General features: G+C 37.6%; 1 protein-coding gene across 4 annotated transcripts in view; it reads left to right on the plus strand.

Annotated features, from left to right (window-relative positions):
* The window catches only part of LOC128246707 (ATP-dependent translocase ABCB1-like), a 51,517-nt gene that overhangs the window by 15,620 nt on the left and 20,867 nt on the right, over nucleotides 1-15,030 (plus strand). Inside the window, exons 1-12 of one of the 4 annotated variants that reach the window (XM_052965058.1) lie at nucleotides 1,533-1,672; nucleotides 2,241-2,389; nucleotides 7,809-7,875; nucleotides 8,568-8,694; nucleotides 9,392-9,531; nucleotides 10,432-10,565; nucleotides 11,099-11,270; nucleotides 12,063-12,187; nucleotides 12,485-12,601; nucleotides 13,214-13,289; nucleotides 13,639-13,752; nucleotides 14,134-14,244. In XM_052965058.1, the coding sequence (XP_052821018.1) occupies nucleotides 2,325-2,389; nucleotides 7,809-7,875; nucleotides 8,568-8,694; nucleotides 9,392-9,531; nucleotides 10,432-10,565; nucleotides 11,099-11,270; nucleotides 12,063-12,187; nucleotides 12,485-12,601; nucleotides 13,214-13,289; nucleotides 13,639-13,752; nucleotides 14,134-14,244 (1,248 nt within the window). In that variant the 5' untranslated portion in view covers nucleotides 1,533-1,672; nucleotides 2,241-2,324. Of the gene's footprint in view, nucleotides 1-1,532; nucleotides 1,673-1,860; nucleotides 1,970-2,005; nucleotides 2,390-7,808; nucleotides 7,876-8,567; nucleotides 8,695-9,391; nucleotides 9,532-10,431; nucleotides 10,566-11,098; nucleotides 11,271-12,062; nucleotides 12,188-12,484; nucleotides 12,602-13,213; nucleotides 13,290-13,638; nucleotides 13,753-14,133; nucleotides 14,245-15,030 lie in introns of those variants that run through there. The other 3 variants (XM_052965060.1, XM_052965057.1, XM_052965061.1) reach the window with 3 other exon arrangements.

The raw sequence follows: 15,030 nt of genomic DNA on the forward strand, positions 1-15,030 counted from the left end.
AGCTCTATTGTCGAAAAAGGATCGGTTTATTGGGTGGGGGTGGGTAGGGAAGGGGTTCGCCAGTAAATAATAGCTCTATGGTTGAAAAAGGATTGGTTGGAAGGGGGGTAGGGAAGGGGTTCGCCTGGAAATAAAAGCTCTATTGTCGAAAAAGTATCGGTTGGGTGGGGTTGGGGGTAGGGGAGTAGGGAAGGGGTTCGCTAGGAAATAATAGTTCTATGGTCGAAAAAGGATCGGTTGGTTGGGTGGGGGGAAGGAAGGGGTTCGCCAGGAAATAATAGCTCTATGGTCGAATTAGAATCGGTTGGATGAAGGGCTAGTGGAGGGGTTCGCCAGGTAATAATAACTCCATGGTCAAAAATAGGATCGATTTGGGGGGGGGGGGGGGGGAGGTTCGCCATGAAATAATAGCTCTATGGTCGAAAATATGATTGGTTTGGTAGGGTAGGAAAGGGGTTCGCCATGAAATAATAGCTTTATGGTCGAAAAAGGATCGGTTGGATGGGGTGTAGGGGAGGGGTTCGCCAGGAAATAAAAGCTCTATTGTCGAAAAAGGATCGGTTGGGGTGGGGGGGGGTTAGGTAGGGAAGGGGTTCGCCAGGAAATAATAGCTCTATGGTCGAAAAAGGATCGGTTGGATGGGGATGGGTAGGGAAAGGGTTCGCCTGGAAATAATAGCTCTATGGTCGAAAAAGGATCGGTTGGATGGGGATGGGTAGGGAAAGGGTTCGCCTGGAAATAATAGCTCTATGGTCGAAAAGGGATCGGTTGGTTGGGTGGGGGGGTAGGTAAGGGGTTCGCCAGGTAATAATAGCTCTATGGTCGAAAATATGATCGGTTTGGGGAGGGGGGGGGGTAGGTAAGGGGTTCGCCAGGTAATGATAGATCTATGGTCGAAAATAGGATCGGTTTTGGGTGGGGAGGTAGGTAGGGGGTTCGCCAGGTAATAATAGCTTAATGGTCGAAAATAGGATCGGTTTGGGGTGAGGGGGGGGGAGGTAGGTAAGAGGTTCGCCAGGTAATAATAGCTCAATGGTCGAAAATAGGATCGGCTTGGAGTGGGGGGGGGTAGGTAGGGGGTTCACCAGGTAATACTAGCTCAATGGTCGAAAATAGGATCGGTTTTAGGGTTTGCTAGGTAATAATAAGTCTATGGTTGAAAATAACTTAAGGCTCGGTGAGTGGGGGGGGGGGGGTAGGGCTGGGGCTCGTCAGGTTATAATTATCAAATAGGGTACCGCGTATCAAGCCAAATTTCACCACCCTTTTGTTACATAATGACCTTAAATAGACTCAGATATCACCATAAAAGGAATCAATGACCGTTCACCCCCCCCCCCCCCCTTCCCATACCTGCACTGATAAGCAGCGTATCTGGGCTGTTTACATTCCAAAGGGCTTTAAATCAAATAGCATGGGTGTTTCGTTTTCAAATTATTTTCCTACTAACGATTTCCTCATGCACACGAGCGCATATTGACATATTTTTTTCTGAAAGGAATATCAAGCGGATGTTTTATATTTCAATTACTTTCCTACCAGTAAATTGCTCACAAAACATAATTATAGATATCATAGTGGGATTGGTATATTGTGCTTAAAAGTGAACCGCGTTAAATCCGGCGATGACCGTGCCATGGACTTAATTGAGTTTTAGTAGGCCATGATAACAGTTTGTACAATGTTTCATCATTCGTATGAATCATAGTGTCATTCAGAACTCCTCGGCTATTTTCAATCAACAATTGTTTTCGGTGGAAAATGACAGAGGAGTTCCGAATGTCATCGTGTCTGAGTCAGGACACTATATATGAGCCTCTACAGGAAACTTGAAATCATATGCTCTTCAAGCGCACTCCACGACAGCAAACGCTTTCTATTGTCTATTAATTCCAGCTTTTTTTATGATAAATGCAGTAGTACTTAGAGATACATTTATTTGTTTTTAGAACCAATTAACATCACATTGGTAATTATTACTAGTTAATGTAATACATGTATATCCGTAAAATACGTATATACAAGCGCGTGATATAATAGAAAAAAATCCCTTTAATAAGGCGCATGATAGTGCCAAAAATACATTTCCCTGAAAATCAACAGTCACATGATTCTTATTCTGAACTCTGTTATTGAGATATTATCGTACACAGCCTTTCTCTAACATCGTTGTGGATCGAGAGAAATAATTGTTAAAACGCATTTTAACCAAAGATTATCATAACAAAACGTATCTAAAGTTTCAGTGTATATACATTATCAGAACTTGATATAACTTGTAGTAAGGTAAAAGTAAATGTGATACGGAATTATAAGAAGCAATAATGTCCAAGGATACAAAAGTGACTTTATCCGGTAAAAATGGCGGAGTTGAGACGAAAACTGCGGAGTAAGTTCGCCTTATTTTACATTGTTGTTTTATTTATATTTCCTTGTTATAACAATGGTTAAACTTCCTTTAAATATCATTATAATTTTCATTTGTTCTTACAGCAGTCTAAGTGTTAATATCTTAAATATAAGTATAATATTTTTACTATGATAATTGTATATCAGACATAAGTTTCATTGATATCATTATTCAGTGATTTTGTTTCATTTTATCAAGTTATCTTGTTGAACTACAAATCTGGTCATATATTGAACACGAAGATACGAGACTTAAGATAAGCGGACACATTTATAGCATACCAGGCCTTTAAAAAATATCAACTGCAGCGTGCTTGATTTTGACCGCATTGATCCTCAACGTTTCTCATGGAATTTCTCCTGAAATTGTCTACAGACAGTCAGTAGTTGTTCTGTGGATGTGATCAATAGCTGATGACTAAGACACGACTAAGACGACTTTAATGCTAGCTTGCCCTTGGTTTTTTAACCTTTGAAATATGGCGTTTTTATTCAGTAGTAACCAATAGCGACGGAAGCGAATATCTTATATAAAATAATAAAATAATGAAGTCAAGTCAACTTGCTAGGCAATATACATACAATGCTATTTAAAAGTTACTTGCATGTGTAGTCTTTAAAGTCTTAATGTTAAATCAAAGTTATAAAACAATACATAGTAAAAGTTAAAGCTAAGTTTTGTTCTGCTAAACCATTGATTCAGAGGCTGGACGCATCTTAGTGTTTGGCGCGGAATATCTCTATACTGAGCAGCGCGCAAGCGAAAACTGCTAAATACTCCACTAAATAAAACTAGTCAATTACTAAATGGAACTTTGGCGGTTGTTTTAATCGGAAGCTTTCTTAACGGTTCAAAGAGAACTCGTTCTGTCAGTGTTTCAATTTGCGGAGACATCAGCGCAAACACTGACAATATAAACCAACTACGGTTATTAGGCATACAAATAGTTTAAAAGTTGATTCTATGCTACCCATGGAAATGATTTATTGACATATAGGCCAATTTTAACACACGTGATGCGCAAAGAGCCTAACATGATACAAACAATCTATTTTCATCCGTTCTTCTCGGTTATAGTTTAGACGTTTGATACGTTTTAGATGTCACGTAACCTTTCTCTCACAAGCACTGAGGTGCTCCACCTGGGCTATTTTCCATTGAAAACAACCTCGGGTGTGAATGGACGGTTTCAGTCTCAGAATCTTTTACATTTAATTACACTTCAAATAGATCGCTTGGTATGATTAATTAAATGAAATTTCAATTGAGCAGTCTTAGCATTTTACTCTTAGGAATCTTAATTATATATGCAATAATACACTTTACTCGCAATTAATTTGAACTTAGTTATACAAGTTACACGTTTAAGCACAACAATTTATTACTAACATTTTCATTAATTTTACGAACAACTTATCCGGATATACATTCCATTTAGTTTCGGTCGAAAATGGCCGAGGTTTTCCAATTGAAGTACTTAAACGGTACGTTATACATATTTAACCTTGCTCCACTAGGTTGTGTGTGTGCTCGCCGAATGGGTATAACCCGATAGCGAGGGTAAATAAGCACCCCCCCTCCCTAGCTTGTGTGCAGTTTACCGCATATAGGCATTAAAATAGTTCGGTTATACCGGAAGCGGATAGGATGGGCTCTCAATAACTCAGTGAACGGGCCCGGGTAGACCTTTAAACCCGGCAGAAACTCGGAAAGCAAGAAATGCTGATATGTGTTTTATTTCAAACCAAACAATTGGAGTGCGCATCATGACTAAACCTACTCATACTTTTGTTTGTGTTTCATGTAATCGCTAAAAATAGACTCATGAGTGTTCATTTTTAAAGATCCACATACATCCATGACACCGCGTGCACTATTAGTTTGACCCAGTGGCTTGGTGAGATAACGCGTATTGATTCATTCATTCTTTATCTCATTGTGACTAAACTCGATTGAGTGTTTTTAAATCTAAAGTTGTATAATTGGGGTTAATATTGAGCGCGTTAAAGATATGAAAACATGGATTTGTCGTCTAGATATGCATTATTAATAGGAACTAATAGCGAGAGCTGTGTATCTAAACTTCTTCTTATCTCAATATAGAACTTCCTATAGAGGTAAACTCTTAATATAAATATATACAAGGCAATTTTGAAGAAACGCACGCAATACTCTTAGCACTAGCGGATCCACTTGGACGATTTTCGTAGTGGAGGGGTGGAGGGGGGGGGGGTCGCCAGGGCGCCCCTTAAAATCGTCGAAATTTATCCAAATACGGGGAGAGAAAAGTCATAAAAAATACCCCAAATCCACGTATTCGAACTAGAAATTGTTATACAACCCCCACCCCCCTAATAAATTTTGGTTCTGTGGGAGGGGTGCAAGACAAAAGGTTTCCCTTGTAAGTACCGCCCCACTAAAATCATAGTGTGGTGAAGAATATGACCTTAGTTAGATAACATGAAGTAACATAAGATTCGGCGGTGTGAGCTCAGCGAACGAGCCCTTCTTAAGCATTAAACTATTACTTCAGGTAATGTTACTGTCATATAATATTACCTCATTGCATGACACATTGTCAACTCAAAATCATATGCAAGGAAAGTGTATCGGAGTGGTAGTTGGCGGAATTTAAAACATCCGCAAAAGTTGAAATTCTTTATGATTAAGCCTAGTACTTATGTACGTGAAGTTAGCAGCCTAGCGGCCTAGCGGCATAAAGTTAGCGGCCTGGCGGCCTAGCGGCCTAGCGGCCTAGCGGCGTGAAGTTAGTGGCCTGGCGGCCTAGCGGCCTAGCGGCGTGAAGTTAGCGGCCTAGCGGCCTAATTATTTTTTTCTATTTCCAAGCAATTGTTAATGCGTTTATTTTAAAACAATGATAAATCAAGGTTTTTTATTCATATAGTTACATAGCGGCCTTAAATTGTTATATATTCAGAATATTTTTCTTTGCCTTTTATTCTGAAACAATTTTAAATTAACTGTTTTATGCACAAATTATCACTCTGAAGCGTTTTTCAACTTTTTTTTCAAAAAAGTCGATCAAGCACTTCATCGACCTAGCGGCATAGCGGCGTGAAATTAGCGGCCTAGCGGCCTAGCGGCATAGCGGCCTAAATTGAATCCTATTTCAAAGCATGTATACATACATTTTCTTTTAAAACAATGACATTTTAACTGTTTTTATGCACAAATAAACACATTGAAGCGATTATCAACAGTTTTTTTCCAAAAACGTCGATAAAGCAGTCAGCTATTTCAAAGCATTAAACATGCCTGTTCTTCTAAAACAATGATGTATTTACTGTTTTTATGCACAAATTATCACTCTGAAGCGATTTTCATTTTTTCCCCCCAAAAAGTCGATCGAGCACTTCAGCGGTCTAGCGGCCTAGCGGCGTGAAGTTAGCGGCCTGGCGGCCTAGCGGCCTAGCGGCCTAAAATGGTTTCCTATTTCAAACCATGTATATATGCATTTTCTTCTAAAACAATGACATATTAACTGTTTTTATGCATACATTAACACTTTGAAGCTATTAGCGATTATCAACAGTTTTTTTTCAAAAGCGTCGAAAAACCAGTCAGCTATTTCAAAGCATTAAACATGCCTGTTCTTCTAAAACAATGATGTATTTACTGTTTTTATGCACAAATTATCACTCTGAAGCGTTTTTCATTTTTCCCCCCAAAAAGTCGAACGAGCACTTCAGCGGCCTAACGGCCTAGCGGCGTGAAGTTAGCGGCCTGGCGGCCTAGCGGCCTAAAATGGTTTCCTATTTCAAAGCATGTATACATGCATTTTCTTCTAAAACAATGACATATTAACTGTTTTTATGCACAAATTAACACATTGAAGCTATTAGCGATTATCAACAGTTTTTTTCAAAAGCGTCGATAAAGCAGTCAGCTATTTCAAAGCATTAAACATGCCTGTTCTTCTAAAACAATGATGTATTTACTGTTTTTATGCACAAATTATCACTCTGAAGCGATTTTCATTTTTTCCCCCAAAAAATTCGATCGAGCACTTCAGCGGTCTAGCGGCCTAGCGGCGTGAAGTTAGCGGCCTGGCGGCCTAGCGGCCTAGCGGCCTAAAATGGTTTCCTATTTCAAACCATGTATATATGCATTTTCTTCTAAAACAATGACATATTAACTGTTTTTTATGCATACATTAACACTTTGAAGCTATTAGCGATTATCAACAGTTTTTTTTCAAAAGCGTCGATAAAGCAGTCAGCTATTTCAAAGCATTAAACATGCCTGTTCTTCTAAAACAATGATGTATTTACTGTTTTTATGCACAAATTATCACTCTGAAGCGTTTTTCATTTTTCCCCCCAAAAAGTCGAACGAGCACTTCAGCGGCCTAACGGCCTAGCGGCGTGAAGTTAGCGGCCTGGCGGCCTAGCGGCCTAAAATGGTTTCCTATTTCAAAGCATGTATACATGCATTTTCTTCTAAAACAATGACATATTAACTGTTTTTATGCACAAATTAACACATTGAAGCTATTAGCGATTATCAACAGTTTTTTTCAAAAGCGTCGATAAAGCAGTCAGCTATTTCAAAGCATTAAACATGCCTGTTCTTCTAAAACAATGATGTATTTACTGTTTTTATGCACAAATTATCACTCTGAGGCGATTTTCATTTTTTCCCCAAAAAAAGTCGATCGAGCACTTCAGCGGTCTAGCGGCCTAGCGGCGTGAAGTTAGCGGCTTGGCGGCCTAGCGGCATAGCGGCCTAAAATGGTTTCCTATTTCAAACCATGTATATATGCATTTTCTTCTAAAACAATGACATATTAACTGTTTTTTATGCATACATTAACACTTTGAAGCTATTAGCGATTGTCAACAGTTTTTTTTCAAAAGCGTCGATAAAGCAGTCAGCTATTTCAAAGCATTAAACATGCCTGTTCTTCTAAAACAATGATGTATTTACTGTTTTTATGCACAAATTATCACTCTGAAGCGTTTTTCATTTTCCCCCCAAAAAAGTCGATCGAGCACTTCAGCGGCCTAACGGCCTAGCGGCGTGAAGTTAGCGGCCTGGCGGCCTAGCGGCCTAAAATGGTTTCCTATTTCAAAGCATGTATACATGCATTTTCTTCTAAAACAATGACATATTTACTGTTTTTATGCACAAATTAACACTTTGAAGCTATTAGCGATTATCAACAGTTTTTTTCAAAAGCGTCGATAAAGCAGTCAGCTATTTCAAAGCATTAAACATGCCTGTTCTTCTAAAACAATGATATGTTTATTGTTTTTATGCACAAATTATCACTAGGCCGCTAACTTCACGTACATCTAGTACTTCATAATTGTCTATCTGAAATTTCATTCGCTGAAAATGAAGGTGGTATTCTAAATATAATTAATTTCATTTCCAGAGCTGACAAGGGTGGAGATGGGGAGAAGAAGGATGAAGACATACCCCCTGCCACGATGGGCCAGCTGGTAAGTCGGGTGTTCATTGTGCTTGGGGTTGGCTAATGAATATCACAATTATAATCAAGTTTAAAATATAATCTAAAGTCATCAATCAATTGTTTGCCCTAACTAACCATACATTGTTTAATGTTTCTAGCATGACATTCATGTGCTGTTAGTTGCGATGATGGTTGCGTTGTCCGTATGCATGAAGGCGGTTACGGTGGTATGTTTCTCATTCCGGACCACCGGACTGCCTGGACGAGAGATCCATGCTCTTGGTAGCGTTGTCTGTGTGTATGGTGGTTGCTATGGTTACATCTTTCTCATTCAAGTTCCGGACCGCCGAATGCCTGGACGTGACATCCATGCTCTTGGTAGCGTTGTCTGTGTGTATGGTGGTTGCTATGGTTATATCTTTCTCATTCAAGTTCCGGACCGCCGAATGCCTGGACGTGACATCCATGCTTTTGATAGCGTTTTCTGTGTGTATGGTGGTTGCTATGGTTACACCTTTCTCCTTTAAGTTCAGGACCGCCGAATGCCTGGACGTGACATCCATGCTCTTGGTAGCGTTTTCTGTGTGTATGGTGGTTGCTATGGTTACATCTTTCTCCTTTAAGTTCAGGACCGCCGAATGCCTGGACGTGACATCCATGCTCTTGGTAGCGTTTTCTGTGTGTATGGTGGTTGCTATGGTTACATCTTTCTCATTTAAGTTTCGGACCGCCGACTGCCTGGACGTGACATTTATGCTCCTGGGTGGTCTCGCATCAATCGTTCATGGAGCAGGATGGCCTATGCTTTTCCTTTTCTTCGGAGGCATGACAGACACCTTTATTTCCGGTAAGATCGGCATAAGTTAAAGACAATTAAAAATGTTTCCATTATCGGTTAACATCTATGCATAATGAAGCACAGCAACAGTTATCATGTACGCATAATGAATCGCAGCAACGATTTACATTTACGCATAATGAATAACAGCATTTAATCGCGTTCCGAGGATTTTCGAGTATACATCGCATCTTTGATAATGAAGTTCAAAATTAGCGATCAACAATTCAAGTTTGCTGAAAAATATAGATTTGTTAGGATTTTATCTTTAAATTATTTTCATGTATAAATTGCAAACATACGCATTAGCAAAGTCTTAAAAAAGCTGCACTCTCACAGATTTACCATTTTTCCACCTTTTTTAAGTTTTTGTCTTGGAACGAGCCAATTTTTGCGAAAACCCATGGAAACCAGTTATTATAAGACTGCTGACAAAAAATTAGATCGCAGATTTTTATATTTAAGTTTAATAAAGATGTTTTATGAATTTTTCTTAAACCGTTACCACGGTTTAAGTCATACAACATTAATTTCGAACGTAAATATGAAAATCTACCATCTGATTTTTGTCAACAATCTTATATTATTGGTGTGCAGATTATTTCGCAAAAAATTGCTCTTTCCAAGACAAAAAAAAAAAAAGTTGTCAAAACGTTCAATCTGTGAGAGTGCAGCTTTAATGCGTTGATTCTGTCTAAAACCTTAGGTCCAAGTGGTAATCCGAATGTGACAATTGGCAACAAGACAAACGACGAGTTAAAGGATGAATTTAACGACAAGATGACGGAATACTCCCTCTACTATGTTTACATAGGAGCTGCAGTCTTCGTGGCTTCATATATACAGGTATGCTGTTTTCTTCAATTATTTTAAAGTGACACTTCAAATTCATTACATACACATGTTTAAAAAACATATTTTTTGAGTGATAACCTTTTAACTACTAGATATTAATAGCTGAAAACGCAAAAATGTTAAATGATTGGTGAGTGCTAAAAGATTTACTGTGATCTACTATCGTCTCATAAGATAAAAAATCGTGTTTTCTGCACCTTTCTTTCGAATAAAACTAGGTATCCTTCAAACGAACCATTGTTTTTGACATTTATTAATCCTTTTTTGGTATATTAAAACAATTGTATTACTTGTGGTAAATCTTATTTGGGAGTAAGAGTGCATCTTAAAGGGAGACGGACGAAATTTCTGCCGGACCAAAAAATCCCCTACCAAATTTTGCATAGTTTGCAATATTCCCCGTTATGAAATACGTTACATACAATTGCCATTTTCGAAAGTTTATAACAATATATTGTATGTACATTGTATTTATTTCATTTCACTACCTTTTACGATGTTGCTACTCAGAAAAGAAAATATCGCTTCAAAGCATGGGTTTTTGGGTTTAGGGTTTTTGGTGGCTTTTTTCTGCATGGGACTGCGCTTTTGTTTAATAAACTAGCGGGTCAAGGGGGGGGGGGGGGCGCATCTCTGCCCTCCCCCCCCCCAAAAAAAAAATAAATATAAAATGATAATAATAAAAATCTTCAGAGTTTTGTTTTTATTTAATATGAAGATGGTGGTTTATACTCATTTAAATTGCTTAGTTAAAACGATTGTTATGAAATTATGCGCAACTTCATAAGGAAGTTCAGATCGATAAGTCTGTTTGCTGCCTCTGTTGACATGATTATCGGAAATGAGTTAAAATATCAGGATGTGGTTCCATCTCTATTCTCTTTATTTCAGAACAGTATGTGGGCAATATCCTGTGAGCGGCAGACTCACCGGATCCGGAAACAGTTTTTCCGCGCTATCTTGCGACAGGAAGTGGCGTGGTTTGATGTCCATCAGAGCGGGGAGCTCACTACCAGACTTGCCGAGTAAGAATTTTTGAAGTCACTTGTAAATGACTTTTAGTTGAGTTCACTTTAAAAAATTAACGTTATGTTGATTTCGTCCATCTGGCAAAGACTGAAAGGCCCCTATTCATCCCGCTATCCAATACGCACCATTCTGTCATCTGCGAGAATAATGATCTATAACACTGTGTTCATACATATGCAACCCTGATCAGAAAACCCTGTCCGCGTTTTTCAGTGCGCGATGTGTTTGCGACGAGCAAATTTAGCAGGTTCCAAATGATGTTTAGTGCATTGGATGATGATTCTTACTGTTATATATCAGTATGCTTAATATTTTACTCATTTACTTAGCACGATGATGGATGTGCTTTATAGACCGTATTTGAATGTCATAGTCCTTTCCACTTTCTGTATCCAGAAGTAAATGTTAGATAAGCTAGAAGCGTCTCACGAAATGTTTGTCCTTTGTCCTCTTGCAGCGTTCTTGAACGGGTACGAAATTTAATCCATGATGTATAAATCTCACCTATTCTTGTTTACTATCATTACAGCGACCTTGAACGGGTACGCGAGGGCATGGGAGATAAAGTAAGCTTCACACTTCAATTCCTGGCTCAGTTCCTAGCTGGCTATGTGATTGGTTTCATCAAGGGATGGAAGCTGGCCTTGGTTCTCTTGTCCCTTAGTCCACTCCTCGTCGTGAGCTCGGCATTCATGGGCAAGGTATGTGAAAAGAACAATTGGTGCTAACAAGGTGACGGACATTGATTATTTGTCCGTGTAGTTACCTAGCATAACATTGATAGAGTTGTTAAGGAGTTTCCACAGTGCAAAATTAGACCATGATCAAAAGACGAAGTCTTTAGCGAATTTATCGAAATTATATTTAATCAGATTTTTATCCAAAAACATTTTCTTTTTTGCCGGAGTGAAGCAAGATAAGTGATGCTCATATGTGCGAAATGTTTGACAATATCAAATCAACAGTGTCTTATGGCTTTGTGGTGATTGCTTTTATTTTAAGAAAGGTATTTGCATTTGTGTAACCAGTAATATTTTAAGAGCACCCTTTTCCCCATTTTGTTCAATATCTTTGGATTCTTATTTAAAAATATATCATCAAAAAGCACAAGGCATTGTTATTTGGATAATCAGGACAATTTTGACCCAAAAACATATTCATATTATCGAAAGGCTTTTCAGGAAAAAAGAAAACGGACTCAAACAAATCACTGATAAAATATTGTTTCGTAAAACTTGCGAATCTATTTATAACACTAACAAATGCAGCAAAGGATTGTTTTACTCTGGTAAAAGTGTATCTCAAAATTGAGTCAAAATGATTTTTTAAAACGTTGCTTTGAATGTGTTACATAAATTATTCTTTACATTATTCCAGTCTATGAACATGATATTTAAAAAGTCTTTGTAAATAGAACTGATCTTCTGCACCAATCAAATTCAAAATGCATGTACGCTAAATCCAGAAAACAATATCTCATGAATGCATTGCAGCTGATGGTAAGCTTCTCAAAACGGGAACAGGATGCATACGCAGCCGCCGGAAGTGTCGCTGAGGAAGTTCTATCTTGTATACGCACCGTCACTTCTTTTAACGGGCAGCGACAGGACATTGACAGGTAAATACACATACAGCAGTAAAGCATATAAGGGTACCAAGCAGGACAAGAAATTTGTGCGATTCCATTGTCGTTAAATGAGTGAGGAGACATGTGACCTCTAAGGGGTTCTCAAATGGGTCGCCACGGATCACAACCGATGTAAAAAAAAACAACAACAAGTAAGTGACGTTTATTTCTATATAACGTTTTTGACAGAAAAAAATATGAAAATATTTCTTGGCTAAAGTTATTTAGAAATTTATGTTACTTACTTGTGTGACCCATGTGAGAACACGTCTATGCAATACATTTCAGATACAATAGAGCCTTGGAGAAGTCGAAGGCGATCGGTACCAAGAAATCGTGGATTTCCGGTTTGGGAATGGGCTTCGTCTATTTCACCATGTTTTCGGCCTACGCACTTGCCTTCTGGTAAGTAAAGGTGCATTAGAACTGTTCAAACACAAGACTGTTTTACGAAACATTTATATATGTCTGAGTTGGATTGTGAAAACTAAAACGTTCAAATTGGTGGGCCCAATTTCTCCAAACATTTATAAGACCCTTATAACCGGATTAAGCTAGGCTCACTATTTTTGACTAAGTATAATTGGGGTAATATTTATAACTTTAAGAGTGTTTGGATATTAAAACGAAATGATCTTTATGACTTTCACAATAACTAGTAAAGCATGATTTAGTTGGGAATTTGACTCAATTAAATAAGCTATTTAAGGTTGTTACGCTTATGTTTTTTTTCGAGAAGTTGAACATACTGCTATACGCGGTCACTTGCTAATATTATTTTTGTTTTTAAATACACACTTCTAATTAAATATATATTTTTTTTCGTAATCTTAATCTGCCCATAGTTCAGTTTAAACTAAAAGTCGCTCACATAAGCTAACATTAACACATTTTTTAATTTAATATCCCGGTTGCATCGGAGCGCATACACCGTGAGCGGGGAACTAACTCGCAAACGTTAGCTGCAAAACTCTTTACTGACCTCAGCTCGATTTTTTATCTCATGTTTTATTTTAGGTTCGGGAACGAGCAAGTGAAGGATTGGTATGATAGCAATTTCGAGGGAGGCATGACACCCGGAACCGTGCTTACGGTGGGACTTTATTCTATCTTATATCTAGTTATCTTCAATTGATGGTCTAGTTTAATTGCTTTAATATATTCTTATTTTACCTGTTTCTAGTATAAAATGAATTTGAAAAAAGATACGCAAAGATAAGGGCGCGATGGTGCGATTTAATTCTGCATCTAATCCAATTCGAAATACGTATTTGTCCAATTCTTGTGAAAAAGATACACATGTATACGCAAAGTCTGGTCTTAATTTGCGGTATAAATTATGTGGCATTTGTAGATATTTATTTTACTTCATTCGAGGTAAACAGTACCAAGAATCGTCAACTGTAGGGTTAAACCCAGTCTGTTGTAATGCTGCTTTTCAGGTTTTCTTTGCCGTACTGATAGGAACATTTTCTATCGGAAATATTGCACCTCACGCGCAAGCCATCGCAACAGCGAAGGGAGCCGCTGGTAAAGTCATACACATTATTGACAATGTAAGTCTTTAGAATCAAATATAGTAAATTCTCGTTTTTTTATTCCTTAGAATGAATTACATCATACATTTTTAAATTTACTTCTGTTAATTTATAACTATTATATATGAATGATGCGAAATATAAGGACAAATACATAGTAAAATAGTCTTGTACATGACGGATGTGAATTGTGGGGATATTCAAACTAGGTGACTATTGAAACCATTCAAATGTATTATATAAAACAATATGCTGATACAATTTCCGTTTTTTGTTGACAATAAATATTTAAACATTTATTTACTAATTGATATAATTTATGATGACCGTTATGGTTAGAGAATATTGTGTCTTCTTTTACCCCAGTTTCAACATTAACAAACTGTGTGTGCGTTTCAGAAACCAAAGATCGATGCAAGCTCTCCGATTGGTCAACCGGTTGCGAGGGTAACGGGTCACATAGAATTTGAGAATGTCAATTTCACCTACCCTACACGAAAAGACGTCCCCGTATGTATACTATACCTTATTTGTAAATAACAAAACTAATTGGTGGGTGGTTTATTTGACTCTATCGGTTATGATATTAGTAGATTTTAACCGCAGTTATTACGACTATAGTTTTTTTTTACAAATTCAATGTACCATTATTTACGATGGTTTCTGTATGAGTTTTAAGAAGTGCATTTTTCACAATTGTTATTTTTTTAATGAAGGCTGTTTATGGAAGCACAAGTGGAAAGGGGAATGACAAAAAATATAACTTTTGAAAACTTACTTTTTGAGATTAAAGCTACACTCTCTTTTGCATTGGAAACATGCATCCTTTGCCATATTGCCACCATTTGATAGTGTGTTAAGAAGTCGATCACAATTCACGGAGGAATATTTATCAGTGAAAAAAATTAGTGCCGAAATAGGGTTGGACTTACACGAAACAGAAGCAGGCATCACGCACTTACAATACATTGTTAATAAGATAGTGTCCAAATTCGAGCGCATTAAAGGGGCTATCTCACGTATGATAAAATAGCGAAAAAAAAAAGAAGAAAATTGTCGAAAACTGACATAAACTTGGCATCGATGTGTACAATGCATTGAAACTTACTAACTGAAGTACCACATAGTTTACAATTTATTTAAATTTAGCAGTTATTTCGTATTTTTCCATTAAAAAAGATTACTGGATATGTCTACCAGGTAGAATTCATTCCTTATGCGTGATTTGCTAGTCGGTGTAATCACGTGATATTACCGAGGTAGGTGTATAGCTTAATTATGCCACCCGATTAGAAT

This window comes from Mya arenaria, chromosome 9 (genome assembly GCF_026914265.1).
Source record: "Mya arenaria isolate MELC-2E11 chromosome 9, ASM2691426v1".
Lineage (NCBI taxonomy): Eukaryota > Metazoa > Mollusca > Bivalvia > Myida > Myidae > Mya > Mya arenaria.